The sequence below is a fragment of the Pyrus communis genome, chromosome 17, assembly GCF_041283825.1.
Source record: "Pyrus communis isolate YQ-2024b chromosome 17, ASM4128382v1, whole genome shotgun sequence".
Lineage (NCBI taxonomy): Eukaryota > Viridiplantae > Streptophyta > Magnoliopsida > Rosales > Rosaceae > Pyrus > Pyrus communis.
This window is the reverse complement of record NC_142581.1, coordinates 8,648,731-8,670,412: the sequence shown is the minus strand read 5'-3', so window position 1 is coordinate 8,670,412 and position 21,682 is coordinate 8,648,731. Positions and strand designations below refer to the sequence as shown.

General features: G+C 35.5%; 3 protein-coding genes and 1 long non-coding RNA gene across 8 annotated transcripts; 3 read left to right on the top strand and 1 right to left on the bottom strand.

Annotated features, from left to right (window-relative positions):
* Positions 1 to 1,526: 1,526 nt before the first annotated feature.
* Positions 1,527 to 1,931, bottom strand: LOC148689385 (S-protein homolog 3-like). The gene has a single exon (XM_088688459.1). It carries the CDS (start codon positions 1,929 to 1,931, stop codon positions 1,527 to 1,529), a length of 405 nt encoding a protein of 134 aa, XP_088544585.1.
* A 2,719-nt stretch (positions 1,932 to 4,650) lies between these two features.
* Positions 4,651 to 13,177, top strand: LOC137707798 (uncharacterized). The gene is made up of 4 exons (XM_088689165.1): positions 4,651 to 4,759; positions 11,761 to 12,237; positions 12,615 to 12,764; positions 12,846 to 13,177. Exons 1-4 carry the CDS (start codon positions 4,669 to 4,671, stop codon positions 13,031 to 13,033), a joined length of 906 nt encoding a protein of 301 aa, XP_088545291.1. The 5' UTR covers positions 4,651 to 4,668; the 3' UTR covers positions 13,034 to 13,177.
* Positions 7,152 to 10,752, top strand: LOC148689384 (uncharacterized). 5 transcript variants are annotated; one of them, XR_015958466.1, is made up of 7 exons: positions 7,152 to 7,406; positions 7,962 to 8,044; positions 8,251 to 8,311; positions 9,087 to 9,118; positions 9,723 to 9,794; positions 10,131 to 10,197; positions 10,598 to 10,752. It is a non-coding gene; the product is annotated as an uncharacterized LOC148689384 (long non-coding RNA). The 5 variants fall into 5 exon arrangements; XR_015958465.1 differs by having other exon boundaries at positions 8,251 to 8,528; XR_015958468.1 differs by lacking the exon at positions 7,962 to 8,044.
* A 3,193-nt stretch (positions 13,178 to 16,370) lies between the features above and the next one.
* LOC148689383 (uncharacterized) lies at positions 16,371 to 21,130 on the top strand. The gene is made up of 5 exons (XM_088688458.1): positions 16,371 to 17,205; positions 18,412 to 19,045; positions 19,202 to 20,151; positions 20,251 to 20,330; positions 20,948 to 21,130. Exons 1-5 carry the CDS (start codon positions 16,371 to 16,373, stop codon positions 21,128 to 21,130), a joined length of 2,682 nt encoding a protein of 893 aa, XP_088544584.1.
* The last annotated feature ends 552 nt before the right edge of the window (positions 21,131 to 21,682 follow it).

Sequence of the window (21,682 nt, the reverse complement as noted above, 5' to 3'; positions counted from 1 at the left end):
GTGTCTAAAAATAATAGACAACTAATACTCGAGGTCCAAAAACATGGACCAAAGTCCACGGGTGGGCTGAGCAAAATTGTACTATGGTCTAGGCCCAAAAACTAGGCTTAGATAGACACGGGCTGATAAGCTCCAAACACAATTTAGGCTGCAAGCCCATTAGCAACAACCGGGCTACAAAAACCGGGTCCAAAAAACAATGGCCCAAATGGGCACTGATCAGATGCAGGTACACCAATGTACTAGCTGCAGGCTGGGATCGCGTGTATGCGAAACATGGATACACCAACACGGGGCTGGGATCCGGTGCATCACGGGCATCTGGAATCAAATCTAATCTACAATCACACTTAAACAAGAAGTTTATAACATTTCATATAAAATTATATATAATATATATTTTAAAAAGTTAGGTCTCGTGAGGTTTCACCTCAAGGCTTTCTCCTAGGCGGGGCTATCCATGAAACGCCTTGCCTACGCCTTTGCCTTTTAAAACATTGGTCAACGGTTACCTTGTATTAGGGGGTGAGCAAAAACGTACTCAAAATTCTTAAGCAAGTGCTTAAAAACATTTAACTATGCACTCAAGTTCTTACAATCGATTCTACTCACCCCTAATTTGCATGTAACAGAAAATAATAAAATATCACATCACTCAAAATTTTTACTTAAACATCTTTCAAACAATCCAATGTTTCTTTTTTTTTTTTCAGTGCCTCCAAAAACATTACGTTTTTATAGGGTGAAGTTAATATAATTACCCAGTTTAGGGATAATTTTAAAATGGTGTTAATCTTTTAAAATTTTCCAAATAATTATCTAACATTTTAAAAAATTGAAGCGTTAAGTGAGGAACTTGACAAGTGTTACAGCGAGATTTTACCTTGACGTCATTTATAAAGCTCTAACTCCCCAAATTGATTCCTTTAAACTAGACAAAGTTAGTGTTTAATTTGGCTGAAAGGGCTCAAATTGAGGATTCACAATTCTAAAATATGAAAATTAGCTCAACATTTGTCCATATCATTACTTAAATTTGATGACATTGTCACTTAACAGTAGTGATGTTATCACTTTATGTTGGTGACCTAACGAGTGTCTATATTTATAAATGTTTTGTGGTTATTTGAAATATTTTAGTTATTTGTACTTCCTTGTTTTTTTAACCATAAAGGTTGGGACTAATTTGGAATCACACTAGAGGTTGATTAGTTATTCGTACTTCCCTGTTTTTTAACCATAACAAGCAGTTGCTAGCTATAATTGGTGTATTTGTGTTAAGTTACCAAAAACCGAAAAAAAAAAAAAAAACGAAAAACAAAAAGCAAAAATTGTGTTAATTATGACTGGCCCATCTTTTAGTTTAGAACAAACATAACCCTTAAGAGTAAAATAATGTTGTTAAGAAACAGTAACAATTAAACTCTTATTATTTATTTAAAATATAAATTCATCCGAGTTCATTTTTCATTACATAATAACAGCCAAACTCAATCAAACCAAAGATAACTGATTAATGGACTATACTAATCATTCCATTTATAGCATCTGTCGTAATTGTTGGTGTCCCAGTTCCACAGGCATGGATGGCCTTCAAACACAGCCCAATTACATGTTCCACAATAGTCACCATCTCTAAAGTTATCATATATATCGAACCATTGAAATGCACCTGGCCATTCAAAACTGCAGTAGAATTTTGTTACTGTGATGAAGCTAGGTTTGAAGTGGAATTGAAAGCTGGCGTTCGGTGGAAGCGTTTGGAGACCAAGATCATCGTCCCCGGATTTGCAGTGAAGGTTGAGGGTCTGGCCTTTCTCCAAAGAGTTTGTGATCTTAACATGTTTTCTCTCGACTGCATCACAAATGGTAACTGTGAACAAAACCAGCGTGACTAGCAGCAGTACTGCACTTCCGTTGAACCAACCCATGCTATACATATAGCTTGTTAATTTGAAGAAAATCAAATTTTATTTTGGTGTGAAAACACTAGGATGAACCATGCTTTAATAGTTGCTAGCTAGAGGTACCATCCACAAGGTCTCACATTTGCTTTAGTGCAATTTTTTGGCCGGGTACATTTGCTAGCTAGTTCTTTATTTATAAAATTATGGTAATAGATCGATTCACGTATAAAATTAATTTTGTTAGAATAATTTACAGTTGTGGAAAGACATTTAATTTTTCATAACAATGAATTTAGTTAAAAATGTTGACGAGCTTAGTAGTTGTCATGTAATTGAAGGTCTGAATTCTACTAACAAAATTATCATGCAGTAATTTTTTTTATACAAGCGATATTATTATACTTTAAGCCTATAAAAATTTGATGAATAGAATTCAAACTTAAATGCATACGGTCTAACACATAAGCTCTATGTAATGTGGCTACGCTTAAATATACATTTGGTAATTTAGTAATAGAAGGAGTAATAGTGATTTTGAAAATCATGTACAGCTAGTTGAGAATAATTGGTAATTCTAGGAATGAGGAAATATAAAAGGAAAAATACTAGGTAGATCATCGGTGAACATGTTTGGCAAGGTCCGCTTACATGTAAGAGGTCCTTATTACTGGTAAGGGGATGTCCTATACACCGCTTCATGCCACATCATGTTCTATTCTACTTGGATGTCCCAAGCGTTCGTGGCACAACACGTGTTAGGTGGAGTAAAATTAGTCCAAATGGTACAACTCAACAACAGTGGTAGAGGCACGGATAAGTGCATAACCAATTATTTCTTCCATTAAACAGAAGTAGATTCTACAAGATTGAGGTTCGAGAAAACTATCCCTTATTCTTGTCAACCAAGGAGCTTCAGCCATCAAGGATTTCCTTTTGTACATCACATAGCACCTTTTCACTTCTTGTGTACAAGGTGGGCCGTGAGGATAGCCGAAGTAGGCATCCGCTTAGGGCCTCCACTTCGGAGGCCCTTAATTTATATATAATTTCTTAAAATAGAAACTCAATAAAAATATCAAAAAATAAAATCATAGGGAAATGAAAAAGAATTGGTTGAAAAATTAGATTATGTAAACTTAATTAGCACATTTGCTTCCCAATGACCATCCTAATTAAACTACAATTGAAAAAATGGGTAGACAATTAAAATAATTCTACCGTTTGCATCCCCCAAAGGCCCACGTGATGGCAATTAAATTAATATAATTAATTTAACTGCGTCTTGCTCAGTTTTATTCTAAGGATTTCTCTATAAATGAGTTGGAGATACTTCGGATTCAATTTTAAACTTAACATTGTGGATATGCGATTTAGTATTGAGTTTTCCGGTTTAAAAGGGATTGGATATCTTGCAAAAAAATGGTTCAGTGCAAAAAAGATAAGGTGTATCCGCTAGTTTATTTGCTTGTGACATTAGTACTAACTCTTTCAGTAGCTACTGCCATCGTTGAAATAGCATTTTCAGTCAAGAAATTTTTGAAGAATTAATTAAGAAATCAAATGGGAGATCAATGAATAAATGATAATATAATTATTGTTATAGATAGATATTTGATGGTATTGGTAATAATATTATTATGCAACGTTTTTAAAACTTGAAAATGCGTTAAGATATTGCAATATATTGTATAAAAAATTGTATAAATTAATATATAAGTGTTCAATAAATTCTTAAGTTTTTGAAGTGTAACTTTATTGTTTAATGATACTTTATTCATACAAATCTCTTGACTTCGTCCTTTAACCCTGACAGTGAGAGAAATTCATTATTACTATATGTTTACAAATATCCATTTTGGCATATAGATAACAAAGGAATAGAAATATGTGGAGAATATTCTATCACCAAACCAATGAGTAGGGAAAGGGGCGGATCTATTCGATGGCCAGGGAGGGTGACTGGGGATTGACTGGTTGGGGGAATAAAATGACATACTACCATTGGCTAAATTCCAAATTGTTATGACAACCACAATTTGTATAGACTTGAGTAATATATAAATAGTTTTACAAAGTGCAAGTTGTTGCTTTGCAGTGGACATATTTACTTCCTAGCCATTTTACCGACATCTAAACGTAGATGCTCTTTCATTACCAACTTTTCCACTCAAATTGCAAAAATGGGTCTACTATTTCAGTTGCTATACAGTTAGTATATGTGGGTACATACATCAAATATTCGGTGAGTCATTATATTTTTGGGGTTCATTCTCTGATCTATCAGAGATTTATTTTGTCTCTATATTTATTTTATACTCATTTTATATGGTGATTGTTCCTATTTAAGCACTCCACTTTAGATGTTCTCAGAGCTTCACAAGTTCAAACTAAAAAAATGGATTTGCCTCCTTCCAAACACATAAACCAAACTTTGCATTTATGTTGGGAATATGATACCAATATTCCAGCAGAGGTTGCGTGTCCAGCTGATCCGTAATATTATTCCAGGAAAAGCAGTCCATGCACCTCTTCATTTCTAAGTAGCTTCCCACTTTCCCCCATTTTCTTCTTATTAGTTTGCCAATGCAATCCTTTGTTTTATTTGCATACTTAATAGAGTTTAATAACTAGCTACCTGCAGTTTGTTGGCTTCCATTCCTTCCAATCCGTAAGTAGTAATTAGACTACATTAATTTCATTGCTAAGTTTTTGTTTGTTTAGATACTACATATGATATGCTCCACCGAATCACAGGTGGAACATGGCACAAGGTCTTTGGGAGACCATGGCACAAGGTGTTTCGGCGGCCATGTCACGCGTGTTTCATTCATTAGTGCCCAATACAAGCACAGGTGCGTCTGTCCCTCCTTGCCAAAAGAACAGGGAAAAAATGAAAATCCTTTCCTATTTCATTATCTAATTAAATAATCATCTATACTTTTTTCTTAAGAAAATGCTAAGATACTATGTTTTCATGCCACATTTGTGTGTCATCTAGTATTTAAAATATGGATATAGGTGGAAATATTAAATACAAATTTATAAAAATATTAATATTGGTTGCCTTTAAAGAAAATGTCGAAAATTTGTTAAAAAACGTAAGAATTTAAAATAATACTTTAAGGAATGTCATATCAAATCACAATACATGTATTAATAAAAAAAATTAATGATTACATAACATGTCCATCTTTTGCGCTGATAAGAGATTCAAGGAGTCCTTATCCCACAAATCTTTTTTCTTACCGAATCTTATCCCACTGATGTACAATTCAAACATAATATATAACTTCATTCAAATGAAAACAATATCAATAGAAAAATTCATTCCAACACATTTAATCTTTTTTTGTCAAACAATAGATTTGTTAGATTAGATGTTAGATTATGGAGTCGATGAGGTTCGAACTTACGCCGTAGTGCAAGGGCAACACTCATCTCCACCTCCGTCCGCAGATGTGCGCGATTTTAGTTCCATGTAGAAATATAAATCCTTGAATTAATTTGATACAATGTACAAATCTAACTCCTTGAATTAATTTGGCGATTTTGGTTCTGATTTTGTCTCATTTAGTCTCAGTTCACTCCCATTGATTTCGGTGACCTGAGACTAAATGAGACAAAAAATTGTAGTTTGAGGGGCAAAGCGAGACAAAACCAGTTTCAAAGAGTAAAGTAAGACTAAATGGTAGTTTCAAAGGGGGGGGGGAATCAATTAATAAGCCAATAATTTATTGTTACATATATGGGCTAGCTTTTAGGGATTACGTGACTCTTTTTCCAACGTTACATCTTCAAAATTGGTATGCTCCAATGCTAATGTCGTTTTTTGTATCCATATAACTTTCATTAAGGATATCTAAGTCATTTTATTAAGGGTAAATCTCAGTTTACTACCCTCAAGTTTTGTGGTTTTCAATATTTAGTACATGAAGTTTTTTTCGTCCCAGAGTCATACCTAAAGTGTTAATTTTAGGACAATCTCGTACATCCGTTAGTCTGGTTGTTAAGTCTCCTGTTAACTGATGATGTGGCGCCCATGTGGACAATGACTGACCGTCACGTGTCATTAAGGGGTCCACGTGGAAATTAAAATTTCAAAAAAAAAAATTCTCACCCAAATTTAAAATATTAAAATAATTAATTAAATAAAAGTCTTAAAAAAAAAAAAAAAAAAAAAAAAAAAAAAAAAAAAAAAGAAGAAGAAGAAGAAGAAGAAGAAACCCAGAACCCCTTTCGTCTTCCCCACCCCGTCCATCCCCTCCACCCTGTCCACGGCTCCACCCCTCCATCCCATCCACCCCTCACCCACTGACACCCTTCCCATTCCCTAATACCCACCCTTACCACCAACCCTTTTCTCCTTCCCCAAAAACCTAAAATTCACATCGCCGATATCTCATATCATACGACCTCTAGCGAATGGTAGCACCTACCATATCCTTACTCTCAATCCCTCTAAACCAATCCCAGCTCTTAGATCAGTGATATTCAACACACCTACGCGCAGTTTGCCATCGAGTCTTGGATCTAGATTGGACTGATCCAGATCGGCGTGGGATAACAGTTGCATCGATGGAAAAGGACGACGAGATCTTGTCACTGGCATCACAAAGGCAGAACGGTCGGATTACAGTGACAGTGGTGGTGTCGCCGACTCAGAACAAAACCCTAACCCTAGCTTTCCTGTCATCAGGTAAGCAGCAAGGGCGAAGCAGCGATGGAGGAAGGGAAGATTACTGGAGCAAGGGGCGACAGTGGTGTTGATCAAGGTGTGGGGGGAGAGGTCCTTGGAGCTGAGCGATGAAAGAAGGGAGGGAGGGAGGGGGTCAGGGGTTGAGGTAGGGCCTAAAAACTTTTTTTTTTAATTTTTTAATATTTATGTGGGCCCCTATGACACGTGGCACCTAGTCACTGTCCATGTGAGCGCCAAGTCACCAGTTAATGTTTGATTTAACAACAAACTTAACGGATGTATGAAAGTGTCCAAAATTATGACTTTATATACCACTTTGGGATAACAAAAACTTCATGTATTAAATATTGAAAACAAAAAAAACTCCAAGATAGTAAACTGATATTAACCTTTTTTTTTAAATACACCTTTATTAAGTAATAATCTTCCTATACTTATAAAATTGGTTTTGTCATAACATTTATTTATATCTACTAAAACTCAGCGGATGGGTACTGTTCATTAACAGTGCCCATCCGGTTTTACCCCTTATTCTCTACATGTGTTTTAGGCTTTAGTGGGTTTGTATGATGAATTGGCCACTTTGCCCCTCTCTCATTTTTGTTCCCGTGCGTGCGTTTTGTGTGGGAAGATGCTTCCAGCATCTTTCATTTTTCACTTTCCTCTTTCTTTTCTTCTCTCTGTCTTTCCGTTTCTCTCTATTTCTCCGTTTGTCTTTCGGTTTTGATTCCAATCGGATCGTGTGGAAGGGTGTTTGGCATGTTTTTCTCGCTGTTTTCCACGAACGAATCGCTCTGTTTCAGGTGTGTTTGTTCATGCGTTGCTTTATTTTCTGTTTGGTTAGGAAGAAATTTTTTTAATTGATTGTTCTAAAGTTCGGCTCTTCACCTATTTTGCTCAGCGTTTGTTTCTATTTCTTCGTGTTTTACATCTGGTTCTTTCGTTTGATTTCGTTTTTTGGTTGCAGGAAACATTCGTTTGATTTCGTTTTTTCGTTTGATTTCGTTTATGATTTGATTAAATTGTATTTTTTTTTCCCTGTGTGTTTGTTTTTTAACTTTTGGGTATTTGGTAAAGCTTTCATCTTTTGCGTAGTACACCATTTGTGGACTTAATTTTGGCTATTTGATAATTTCCTTTCCAAAATTCTGATTATGTTTATAGTTCTGTCAGTCATTACATTCTTTATAAGTACACTGAATTCACATTGTATTTCAATAAATTTTAAACGCTTTGTCTACACTCTTTAAAGTTTTTACTTACAATTGTCTTGATATTTGTAATTACTGAATCAAATGATCACCATTCCATTTAGCAGAAAAAAAATGTCCAACATTAATTATTCTTATCATTCACAGATGTGTGTTTCTCAAGCTTTGTTCTATGCAAATTTAAATGTACTTGACACTCACTTCAGGATCATTGGCATTGATCAAATAAGGTGACCAAATTCTTATTATTGGTCATTCAATACCTTTTTTCTTTGCTAAGTTTTTTTTCACCCCTCTTAGAACTTATTAACTTTGATATGCTTCAAATTATTCCTTGCTATAGAACCCACCTCAACTGCTTTCAAAATAATCAGATGCTCTTTTACATAATTATTGAATTTTCACAAGAAATTGATCTATTTATTTTTATATTTAGGCAGGCAAGAGAAAAGGGATTGACAAAGCAGAAAGTTTTAGAGAAAGTTAGAAAGTGTCAAGTAATAATTGTGAATGTATTTTGGGTTATTCTTCTTTTCATAGGCTCAAAATGCAGTGCTTATTTTGTGGTTGATAATTTTTCTGAAAGGTATTAAGATAGCTTCTTTTGTCAAATTTTCCTTCCTTTTTGGTTAATGGTGGGAATAATACGGGTAAAAAAAAACTGCATGTTTCAAAGGAAAAAATACACTAGCGCACACTTGGAAATATCTGGAGGTATTGGCAAATCTCACTTTGTATATAAATGCTTCACAATTCATGGAAAACCACATGACTCCTGAAAATGATAGTAGCAAATATGATGTATTGATACTAATATTTTAATAACATGTTTCTTAGGGTGTAAGAGTTATGCGAGTATGTGTAGTTTACCTTGGGTGTGGGTTGATGGTTGTACACATGTTACGTTTGTGTTACAATACTTAAAAATAACACCTTATTTCGTGGATGAATTTATTTCTACTCTTCATTTAGGCATTGAACCTGGTACAATCTTAACATATTGATAGACTAGAAGTAGATATCTGTTTTGTATTCTCCACACTTCTGTCTAACTTCTTCTTGAGTGATAGTTTAGTTAATTTCTTATTACTTTCTTGCACGTTACATATGGCTCTTATGAAGTAAGAGTTTCTGGTGATAGGAATTATTGGGTATCTGCAATAATGAGAATGCAAAGTAATAGGTTTGTCATTTTTTATTTATATTAATTTCTTATTGTTTTGTAGATTAATAATTATCCATCTGATTATATTTTATTGTGTTAATGTATAGCAAAATAGAGTGAGAGTGAAGAATGAATAAGGGTAAGATTTTCAAACTATCCAAGGGCTTTAGTATAATAAATTGTCTCGACAATTTTACCTTATTTTTTCCTATTTACTTTTAAAAAAATTTAGCCTCTCAAATCCATTTTGTGCATTAGTTTTAAATTTTCACTTTAATCTCATTAGTTTGATTCTAATTCAATAAATTTATGTAACATACAGTTTTCTATTAGAAAAATAATTGACCTTTGAATAGAAGACGTTGTCTTGCTTGATATTACTAGACTAGCAGGTCAAAAGATCAACCTTTTCCTATCTCTAAATGTTGATTCCTCTCTATTCAACAGAGTAATTCCTTTTTATTTTCAAGCCTTGAATTTTATAAACTATTACATTTTAAAAGTGTAAGTTGATGATTACATCTGTCCATTTCTTGAAAAAAATTAAATTATCAAATGATGTCTCATGATACCAACTCCCCTTACTAGGGCATTATGAATCCAGTCAAATGTAACCTTCTCATTCCCTTTTCCCAACATTTAGAATAATTTTTTTATCATGCATATTACCGTTCTTCATTCTAGATTTGATTCGTTTAGTATAAAGCTGATGCAAGGATTAATATCTCATTGTACCACTGCAGCTATTACCACAATTGTCACAATTGCCACAATTGCAGAGATTCTCAAAAACAATAGATTTGCTGTTGAGAAAAGTAAGACATCTACTTTTATTTTCCTCCTTTCAAAATGAGACAATCAAATTAATAAGTGTGGAATATCATGTTTATGACATCTTACTTATTAAGAAAAAACTTTACATGTGCAATTATTAAAAAATATCTAATTGCGTAACAATTAGTTTTTTGGGCTAGAGTTTTTGAGTTATTTCACGATTCTCTCTCTCCTCTTTATTTTTTTTAATTACATGTAATAGTTTATGGTCAATGTGATTCCGTATCTATTTGATTAATTATATTCTTAGATTATGTAGGAAGAGTAGCAAGTAGCAATGATGATGCTTTTTAAGTCAGTTACTCTTCTTATTACAGACAAAGTCATTCGGATAATAGCCTTGCATATAACATCCTTTCAGAAGCAATCCATATGTCCATATTGGTAAGCATCGTTTTCCTATTTTTCTTTTATTATATATTTTCAAAGTGTAGTATTTTGACCAATAATTTGTTATTACAAGGGATTTAGATTTTTTATACGTAAACAATTTTTTTGAAGTGTTAATTAAAATGGTTAATTGATGGGTATTACTTACCTATGCATATTCTTGCTTAGTATTTACTATGCACATGCATATTCATGTTATACTAAGTATAATGTTCACTGTCATTCACTTAATCACTAGATATTTAAAAATATTTTTTTCTTTCCATTTTTTCTTGCTGAAGTGTTAAGCAATATAAACTAATACAAATTTGGTTTTTTCATCGTTAATCTACTCATGCTAGGGATAATTTGAGCTTTTACATTCTTTTGAACATTTTTCATATTTAACTTGCAGGATCAATGTCACTATACACTTTTCTGCAACTGTTTGTTCTGTCTTTCTCCCTTCCTTTGTGTAATTTTAGTCAATTGAATTACTCTTTTTAACTTAAGATTGAACTGAAGTGCTAAGAACTTAGTTAAATAAAAGTTTACATTGGTTTGATGACATTTAGGTGTTCAGTGTTAAGTGCATGATTATTAGCTCCACGACCATTAGATACATGATCTTTCATATGTTTTTACTATAACATATCATAATCCCGCAGCATCGCGCGGGTAGCACTTTCTAGTTATTACTATACAAAGATTTTACTGTAAATGAGTCTCCTGCAATCATATTGGGATCACTTTTCCCTTGCACAATCACACACACTTAATCAATCTTGAGCATTGTAGTAAAATGTAAATGATCTCAAGGACATATAATATCTAATTTTACCATAAATATTATAACCATATTCATATTCATATTCATGTGCATTTAGCATTATTTTTTATTGTTTGAAGGCTTTTTAGCCAAAATGATCTCGGAGATTTGAATGACTCATCACTTTGATCCCTAAGATTTGAAATCGATAGAATTGGTCCCTGAATTTATCTACAAATAATTATTTTGATCATTCCTTGAAAAATCTCCATAAAATAAGGATAAAATGATAAAAATATCCTCAAAATTTGTCAAATCATTTTGGCCTATTATTTATTAAATTGAGGGTATTTTTTTTTTATCATTTTGATCCTTATTTAACATGATTTTTCACCGAATAACCAAAATGATTAATGATGGACAATCTCAGGGACCCACTTTCATTGATTTTAAATCTCAAGGACCAAAGTTTGCAAATCTCAATAACTATTTTGGCTAAAAAGCCTTGTTTGAACATATTTAAACTGTGTATTTAATTAATGGCATGAATGATTTCTTGGTTTTCTTTGTGATTAAATTTCAGTGCTCTATTTTCCTAACACTTTGGAGTGTTAATCACAATGATCCCATATAATTTTTCTAGTTGTCATAATTCCATATAACTTCATTAAAAAGTTAAATAACAAGGAACCCTTAACATTATTATCTTCCATCGTTTCTATGACTGAAGTTTAACTACAGAATAGTTCATGCATCAAAGTAAAGAAGTATGGGGAAATTAACAATAACAAACACGATAAATTTGACAGGATTTGAACGTCAGTGTAAGCCTTTCTTTGAGGCTGTGCAAGCTGGCCGTTGGGAAACTGCAAAGGACTTTTACATCCAACATCCGGAGGCAGTAAGAGTAAGACATACATCTTCTGGGAAGACAGCTCTTCACATTGCAGTTGAAGCTGGGCATGTGGATATTGTGAAAGAATTGGTGTCGTTGATGGAAGAGGGCGACTTGGAAATAAAATCAACACAGGATGGTCGGACAGCTCTTGCTATTGCTGCAATTAAAGGGATTACCGAAATGGCTCAATGCATGGTAACAAAGAACGAAAAATTACTCCGCATTCCCGATTCAAACAACGAACTTCCAATTGTGTTAGCTTATTTGCTTGGGCATTGGCATATGGCTCGATATCTCTACTCCGTCACTCCACTTGAAGATTTAATGCCAGACAAAGGACCTCATAGCGCTACAATAATCTCCAATTGTTTTACATCCAAAGAATTTGGTAAAAGTTTTTAAATATGAGTAATAACATGCTGTTGAGGGTTCGTTTGATAATCATTTTAATTATTTGGTAAACTACTTTCAATTTTCTAAAAAAAAAAAAATGAAAACTGAAATTAAAAGTTTGAAAACTATAAAAAAAATTGCCTTCAATTTTTTTTTTTTTGAAACTTGAAAACTAAATGTAGTTATCAAACAAGTTTTTGGTTTTCAAATTAAAAACGTGATTACAAAAACTAAAAAAGAAATGGTTATCAATTCGCAACTTGAAAAATAAATAGCTTATTCTAGCTACAGTTGACTCTGTTTTCCCATAGCTACAAATTACTATAGCAAACTAATTATTTCTGGAAAATTTGTAACGTTAAAAATCAACAGATATCTCATGGGATTTAATTCATCGTTGCCCAAAATTGGCCGTTACTCGGGACAGCCTACAATTGACCCCTTTAGAATATTTAGCTAGGGACGCTTCTTCATTCCCGAGCAGAGCGAAGCTCAGTTTCTGGCAACAATGGGTTTACAACTGTTAGTGTACCACAGACTCTCTTCTCTTTCTATTAATTATTTTCTTTCACTTTTATATGACATATTTTCTTGTCTTGATAGGTCTATACATACAACCTCCTCCTCGCATCAATCATATCTATGTAACTGTTCAAAATGAAGAAAATCCCCAAGCTAATAACGGAAGGAGTTTAATTCGCTCAGGTCTGCTATCCCCTTCATCTCCCATCATTAACAAGTTAAAAACGTTGTATAAATGGTACGATCTCAAGTATAACTCACATAGATGATAAGTTCAATACTTAATTACTATGACTAATCTCTCCCTACCTTGCTAAATTTGGAGAGATTATTAGGAGAGTTTTCTTCATTTGTGGAGATTAGTGGGAGGATAAGTGCATGTTTGGTAATGTTGCAAAATAATTTTTCATTTTACGGATACAAAACGAGTATAAAATGCGTTTGACATGTTTTTATAGACCCATAAAATGAATAGCATAAAATACAATCATGATTACCCTTTTTGACTTTATAGCACTTACTGACTAGAGAAGATGATTGCATGATTTGGATTCCCCATGCCACAATCATCTTTCGAAAATATTGATCGCACCTGCGACTTTACCAGGTTATATCAATACCTGAGAAGAGAGGCCGATAATAAGCTTCAGGAACCTGTGAAAAAAGGAAAATAACAATAATGAATTTGAATTTACTACAATTTTCTCTAAGACCCTGCTTCCTATAAATAAGTACTCTATTTAAAAATTCAATTCTCATCGTTAGCTGTTTAACCCATTAAAAAAATAACAACACAACAAAACCTTTTCATATTAGGTGGGGTCAGCTGTGGCGTTATGCAACACGATGACTTCCCAGGAGGTCATCATCCTAGTACTATTCTCGTCTAGACTCGCTTAATTTCGGAATTCTTATGAGATCCGATGCATGTGAGTTGGTATGATCGCATCCCAAGGATTCGACATAAGATAGGAGTGCCGGTTGTTAACTACCTGACGCCCTCTTCCTCCTCCTTTATCCGAGCTTGGGACCGGCAAATGTAAGATAAACTTACAGAGGCGGAGTTTAACCCATTGAAAAAATAAAAACTTAAATTAAGAAACAGTTGAAAAGATATGATATCAACACCTTTAGCAAAAGTAAGGCCAAATCCCTTCGAAGAGATATGATATCAACTACCACATATTCCAGTGATGTTCAAGGGCCAAAACAAAAAAAATGCATTACTACCAAAAAAAACTCTATGCATTACTCACAGGCGTTGGACCCCAATTTTTCATGCAATGAAGCTCACTTTACCACATTCCCTTCTTGCCTATAACTTTTAAGTCCCGCAACTTTTTATGAATTGAAAAATAAAGCTTTTACAGGACATATTTGAAAGAAAACGTGATAAGCTAAGAACAATATATTGAAAATAGATAAACAACTTACGTCTCTGTGGAACATCTTTGTTTGCTTTCACCTCCGCTCCACCTGCATATAAATATATATATATATATATATATATATATATATATATGTATGTATGTACACACACACACACACACACAAGCATCAAATCAATGTTCACACTCTTAGCATCTAGGTAGAACAATAATTACACCAAGAAAACTTGACTCTTCAACAATCCAATTGATGTTGTATTGCAATCTATACAACCAGTGACAGATTAAAATAACAAAACAGCAACAAAAAATCCTAATTCAAATTGAAGCAGTGTAAAATCGAGATTGAAAATGCAAAAATACACAAAACTCGCGCTATAACCACCGGCTCGACTTCACCGCCAGCTCCGGCCTCATCACACACGTCGACGCCACTCCAACTGCGTTCTTCGCCGTCCCGCCTATCCCATACCTACAAAACAAACAAAAGCCGATCAAAATCCTTACATTTCTTAGATCTGAAATTGAGGAAATTTGGTTACGAATTTGTAGAAACTAGCCTGGGGTTTGGAAAGTGATATGATCCAAATCTCTAACCCCTTAATCAACCTGCAAGTCACAGAGGATAGAGAGGGATCGAGAGGGAAGGAAGAGAGAGAGAGAGAGCAGAGCTCTTGAATTGTTTTTTGGTTTTGTATTTCTGTTTGTAAATTCTGATCTCCTTACAAGCCAAAGAGCAAGTGCTCTTATACATGAAGTGTGACTACTGCCAGCTGGCATTTCTAATTAATTTCCCTAATAACAAGTAAGACCCTCAATTACAACTAACTTGACTCTTAATTTGTGATTAAGATAATCACAATCCTCAGTTCATAACAGAGAGAGGGCGGGAAAAGGATTCTGGAGGTATAATTTGACGATCATTGGTGACCGGTGGACGACAGCGTTGTTGCATGAAAGAGAAGAGGGAGCTAGGATGCAGGAGGGATTTCTTCGAGGGGGAGAGAGGAGAGAGAGGATTAATAACTTTTTTTCCATAATTTTTTAAAATTTTATTTTGCACAACAGGCACGATATTTTTATACAAAATTTACATAATATTTAAATATACTAAACGCAAGGGCCATGTTTGGTAGCTTCTGTAAAGGCACAAAAGCCATGTTCCGTCAAAAAGTAATCAAGCCAAAGTATACATGTCTCACTTCTCAGTTCTCATGGTTCCCGTGGCCGAGACAATGTACTATCAAGAAATGTAGACTTAAATGTGTGAGGTCTAACGACTCTCATATTTATAACATGTTTACGTATCCATAATTAGAAATAAAATACGAAATTAATTTCTAATTACGAAACACATCTTTGTTTACCAAACATGGAGGAATTAAAATTTATGTGGATCCCATCTAAATTCTGGAATCCAATTCTTGTTTTTGGAGGATTTGGACTCCCTATATGAGGGAGGGATTTTATTGGATGGTTGTTTATTTGAAGTAGGGTTGGAAGTAGGGTTCCTAAGAGTTGGAAGCATCATGGAGTATCATGGAAGAATAGAATAATGGAAAGCTAGCTAATGCATGGATTCAAACTTTCGGCTAAAACTTAAGTGATGCTTTAGTGCATCTTAGTTCAATATCTACTTTAGGCATAATGCAAGCCTTGATGATGTTTAGTTAGGTAGAGTGGAGACCTCATCATCATTGTAAGGATTAATTAGTGGTTTAAGTTAGGTGGAGGTGTCATGGAGGGGTCTTAACTCTCCATTGTTTCCGTAGCTTTCCTCTTAGTTTTCTATAGGTTCCTCTATATATGTTTTGTTGTTCTTGTAACTAAAACAGATGAATGAATGAGATACAATTCATTCCTTGAAAATCAACATGGTATCAGAGCAGGAAAAATAACCTGCTTCTGCTTCATCCAAACGTGATCAATCCTCAAGATGGCTGAAGACAATCCTTTTAGGTCAGATGCTGAAAGTTCACCGGTTCTTTCTTCCGGAAATATATCTGAGGTGGATGTCAATCCAAATCAAAGGTTAAGCTCAGTCTTGTTAAATGAGTTTAATTACTTACCTTGGTCGAGAGCAGTGAGCCTTGCTCTAGGTGGAAGGTCCAAGCTAGGGTTCATAAATGGAAGCATCGAAGTTCCTGATGCTTCCTCACCAACATATGAAAACTGGCTTTGCAAGGATCAGCTAGTTATGTCATGGCTCCTAAATTCCATGGAGCGTAAACTAGCTGAAATATTCAGTTATTCTGAATCATCATTCGAGCTATGGGAGACAGTCAAGGAGATGTATGGCAGTCAAAACAATGCTGCACGTGTGTTTCAACTAAAGAAGGACATTTCCAACCTGCAACAAGAAGGAAAGCCATTTGTTCAACTTCTTGGCAGCATGAAGAGCATGTGGAATGAGTTGGAAATGTATCGGCCTCATACAACTGAAGCGTCCGTGCTACTGAAAAGGGCAGAAGAAGACAAGATATTCCAACTCTTGTCAAGCCTCGATTCAGGATACGAAGACCTACGAAGCCACATACTCATGAACCCCGAACTACCTTCCTTCACCAGTGTATGTGCAACAATCCAACGTGAAGAAGTACGAAGGAAAGTCATGAACATTGGCACAAAGACCAATGTAACTGAAGCAAGGTCTTACCTAACCAACGAAAGAAAATACAAAGTGAAGAATCCACACTCGAAGTGCCAACATTGCAACTATACTGGCCATGTTAAGGAGACATGCTGGATTTTACATCTAGAATTAAAGCCAGAGTTCATGAAAGATAACAAGGGCTCACAAAGACTGAACCGTGCACCACACAGAGCCAACAATGCATCTACCTCAACCTCACATGGGTCTGACGCACTCAAGAGCTTCACAGCAAATCCTGCTGCACTCATAAATGAGTTTGCAGCATATCTTCAAAGCAAGAAAGAAGAGGTTAAGAGTGATCAAACGGTCGTTTTTGAAGATGGAAACTCAACAGCTTTGCTAGGCAAGTTCGCTGGTTTTCTGACAGACACACAACACATGTCCCGAGATGACATGCAAGGTATCATGACTGCTTTCAAAACTGCTCTTAATGTAAATATGATGCATGATTTTTGGATTGTTGATTCGGGTGCCACAGATCATATGACCAATCATGTTTCTAAGTTTCAAAAGTTTGAAAAATTTTCGCAACCTTCTCAAGTCTCAACTGCCAATGGTGAGAGTTCCAAGGTTTTAGGCAAGGGAAATATCCACTTAATGTTGGACAAAATTGAGTCAGTAGCCTTATATGTTCCTTCTTTTCCATTTCAACTTCTATCTGTGGGAAAAATCACCAATACCTTGAATTGTTTAGCCATCTTCTCTCCTCACAATGTCATTTTTCAGGATTGTCTCACCAAGAAGACGATTGGTGAAGGGTTTTATCTAGATGGTCTCTATTACATATCAAAGAGCAGTCCCAGGGGATTTCAAGCCAAGTCCAATCCATCCCAAGATAGTCAATTGTGGCATCAACGTCTAGCTCATCATTCTCAACCTGTTTTGTCATCTTTGTTTCCAAATTTAGGGAATGATTTAATTTCGTGTGAAACCTGTCATTTGTCTAAGGACACTAGATTGCCTTTTAACCCATCCTTATCTAGGACTAGTAAAGTTTTCGAACTAGTTCACTCATATGTATGGGGACCAACGTTTGAATCTTTTGATGGTTATAAGTATTATGTGATCTTTGTTGATGATTTCTCTAGAGCCACTTGGTTGTACCTTTTAAAGTCTAAGAGTGAAGTGATGGAAGTATTTAAGGATTTTCACAACCTTGTTAAAAACCATTTTTCTTCTCAAATTCAAACTTTAAGATCTGACAATGGCACCGAATACACGTCCCATCTCATGTCACAATATTTGAGCAATCATGGTATCATGCATCAAACAAGCTGTGTTGGCACACCTCAACAAAATGGTGTAGCCGAAAGGAAAAATCGTGACATACTGGAAAAAACAAGAGCATTAATGTTACACATGAATGTACCAAAGAGATTTTGGTCCCAAGGAGCCATGGCGGCTGTGTACATCATCAATAGACTTCCTAGCCGAGTCTTGGGGTTTAAATCTCCCTTTGAAGTCATGAAAGGAAGAAAAATCGACCTCTCACATCTTAGAACCTTTGGTTGTGTCTGTTTTGTTCATGTTCAGTCACACCATCGAGATAAATTGGACCCTAGAGCTCTCAAATGCATTTTTCTTGGTTATTCATCAACACAAAAAGGATATAAGTGCTATGATCCCCAACTGAGAAAAATCATTGTATCCAAAGATGTTCGATTCCATGAAGCTAACCCTTTTTTCAGCAAGTCACTTGAAGCCACAGGTCAGGGGGAGTGTATCTTTGATCTGCTTCCTCTACCAAGAATCAGCACTCCAGATGAAATCAGCACTCCAGATGTTTTAAACGAAAGAGGTTCTAACCATGACAACAATGATGAATCTCCTACACCACCACTCACTGAAGTCAACAATGAAGGCACTCATCCTGATGGTTCTGTGGATGATGATAACAGCGGCAACCAAGAAAATCTTCAAAGTGTGGCTGATAATTTGAACGAGGATGAGACAACTCTCCCAGTACCTCGACGCAACCCTCGGCGTGATAGACAACCTCCCACAAGACTTCAAGATTTTGTCACATATAAACCGAGGTATCCAATCTCCAATTGCGTGTCGTATCAAAAGGTGACTCCATCTCATGCTGCTTTTCTTAATACCATTTCAAGTCACAGTGAGCCTCAAAACTTTCATGAGGCTAATAACCAAGTTGTGTGGAAAGAAGCAATGCGAGATGAACTCAAAGCACTGGACCAACATAACACCTGGAGTATCACCAAACTTCCAAAAGGAAAAAGGTCAGTGGGCTGCAAATGGATCTATAAGATCAAGTTTAATTCTGATGGTTCAATTGAAAGACATAAAGCCAGGCTGGTGGCTCGAGGATTCACTCAAACATTTGAGGTAGATTACAAAGAAACATTTGCTCCTGTTGCAAAAATGAACTCAGTTAGGGTCCTATTGTCTGTTACTGTCAATAAGGGTTGGTCCATGTACCAAATGGACGTAAAGAACGCCTTTCTACATGGTGATCTTGAAGAAGAGGTCTATATGAGATTGCCACCAGGACACCCTCAAAGCCAGGAGCCTGATTTGGTGTGTAAGTTGCATAAGTCGATTTATGGATTGAAGCAATCGCCTCGTGCTTGGTATGCAAAACTAAGTTCAGTTCTTCATAGTGTTGGTTTCAAAAGGAGTAATGCAGATTCATCATTATTTGTTCGCACGGGAGCTGCGAGCAAATTAGTTGTGTTGATATACGTGGATGACATAATAATTATAGGTGATAATGCTGCAGAGATCTCCACACTCAAAAAGTCACTTCAACAAAGATTTGCGATTAAAGATCTTAGGGTGCTGAAGTATTTTCTTAGAATCGAAATGACATCTTCTCACAAGGGACTATTTCTTAATCAACGAAAATACGTCATGGACCTACTCAAGGATGCTAATATGAGCGATGCTAAGCCTGCACTTACTCCTCTCGATAGCAAGCTCAAACTTGACTTGGGAGGCACACCACTCTCGGATATCAGCTCCTATCAGAGGCTTGTCGGTAAGCTGATTTACCTAACGATCACCAGACCTGACATCTCATATTCAGTGAGTATAGCCAGTCAATTCATGCATTCCCCCACCATCGAGCATTTGAACCTTGTAAAAAGGATCTTACGTTACTTAAAAGGGTCCGTTGGTCGTGGCATCCTCATGACGAAGAATGACAACACTCAAATCATGGGGTACTGCGATGCAGATTGGGCAGGAAATGCCATCGATCGCAAGTCCACCACTGGTTACTGTACCTTTGTCGGTGGAAATTTGGTCACATGGAATAGCAAAAAACAAACTGTCATCGCAAGATCAAGTGCCGAAGCTGAATATCGTGCAATGGCCTCAACCGCATGTGAGCTGATATGGCTAAAAGGACTTCTATGTGACTTAGGTGTGTTCACGACTCAACCAATGACCTTATTTTGTGACAACCAGGCTGCTATGCACATAGCATCAAATCCAGTCTTTCACGAGAGGACGAAGCACATTGAAGTCGACTGTCACTATATTCGTGAACAAGTACAGTCGCAGGTGATTCAGACACATTATGTAAAAAGCTCCGATCAGCTGGCCGATATATTCACCAAACCTCTGGCCTCTCATCAGTTTCAAAGACTCATCTCCAAGCTTGGATCCATCAACCTTCTGGATCCAGCTTGAGGGGGAGTATTGGATGGTTGTTTATTTGAAGTAGGGTTGGAAGTAGGGTTCCTAAGAGTTGGAAGCATCATGGAGTATCATGGAAGAATAGAATAATGGAAAGCTAGCTAATGCATGGATTCAAACTTTCGGCTAAAACTTAAGTGATGCTTTAGTGCATCTTAGTTTAATATCTACTTTAGGCATAATGCAAGCCTTGATGATGTTTAGTTAGGTAGAGTGGAGACCTCATCATCATTGTAAGGATTAATTAGTGGTTTAAGTTAGGTGGAGGTGTCATGGAGGGGTCTTAACTCTCCATTGTTTCCGTAGCTTTCCTCTTAGTTTTCTATAGGTTCCTCTATATATGTTTTGTTGTTCTTGTAACTAAAACAGATGAATGAATGAGATACAATTCATTCCTTGAAAATCAACAGATTTGGATTTCGAAAGAAGTGGGTAATCGGAATGGACTTGTTTTACCAATTGTGTCATCGGTTGGTTTTTAGTATTCCAACATGGCCCGTCATCTTACCAGAGAGACATTGCTCAGCTCTGCAAATTTTTCATCCCTTCACCACCGCACCCTCCCCCGTCCAGGGCCACATTTCATGCCCACTGCAACCACTCGCAACCATCTCTCTTTGTTTGTCTCTAGAGAATTTTGTAATCAGAACACTGGAAGTGAGTGAAAGAGTTATGGTGTGGTGGTGGCTCAGTTCTTTATCAGGAGTTGCCTGAGATGCATTGGAGATAGAGTGTTACGGTGGGAGAATAGAGAGTGTGGCGGTGGGGAATAGAGAGAGATGGAGAGTGCTACGGTAATAGATAAGTTTGACAAGTTTTTTTTTGTTTTTTATTTTTCTCTTAATAAGAAATTAATTAATGTTTTCTATTAATTAGACTATAAAATAACTTATTTACTAATAAAAAAAGAGTAATAATAATTTATTTGAAATGCATAGGAAAAAATGAATAAAACTAATTAAAGTTTAATTATATGCGAACAATTTAATTAGTATATAAAATAATGGAAAAAAAATAGACCATAAAATAATTTATTATGGAAATGGGCGTTTTAGTAATTATATTAATTTCTATTCCGATTGAGCTAAATTAGTAAACAACTTATATGAACTCAGTTTCAACTTTAGTCTGATTCCACCTAATTTAAGTAAATAGCCTCAACAGGAATCTGATTATGACTTTTTCTCATTCCAACTCCTCATCAATTCAGTTTCTTC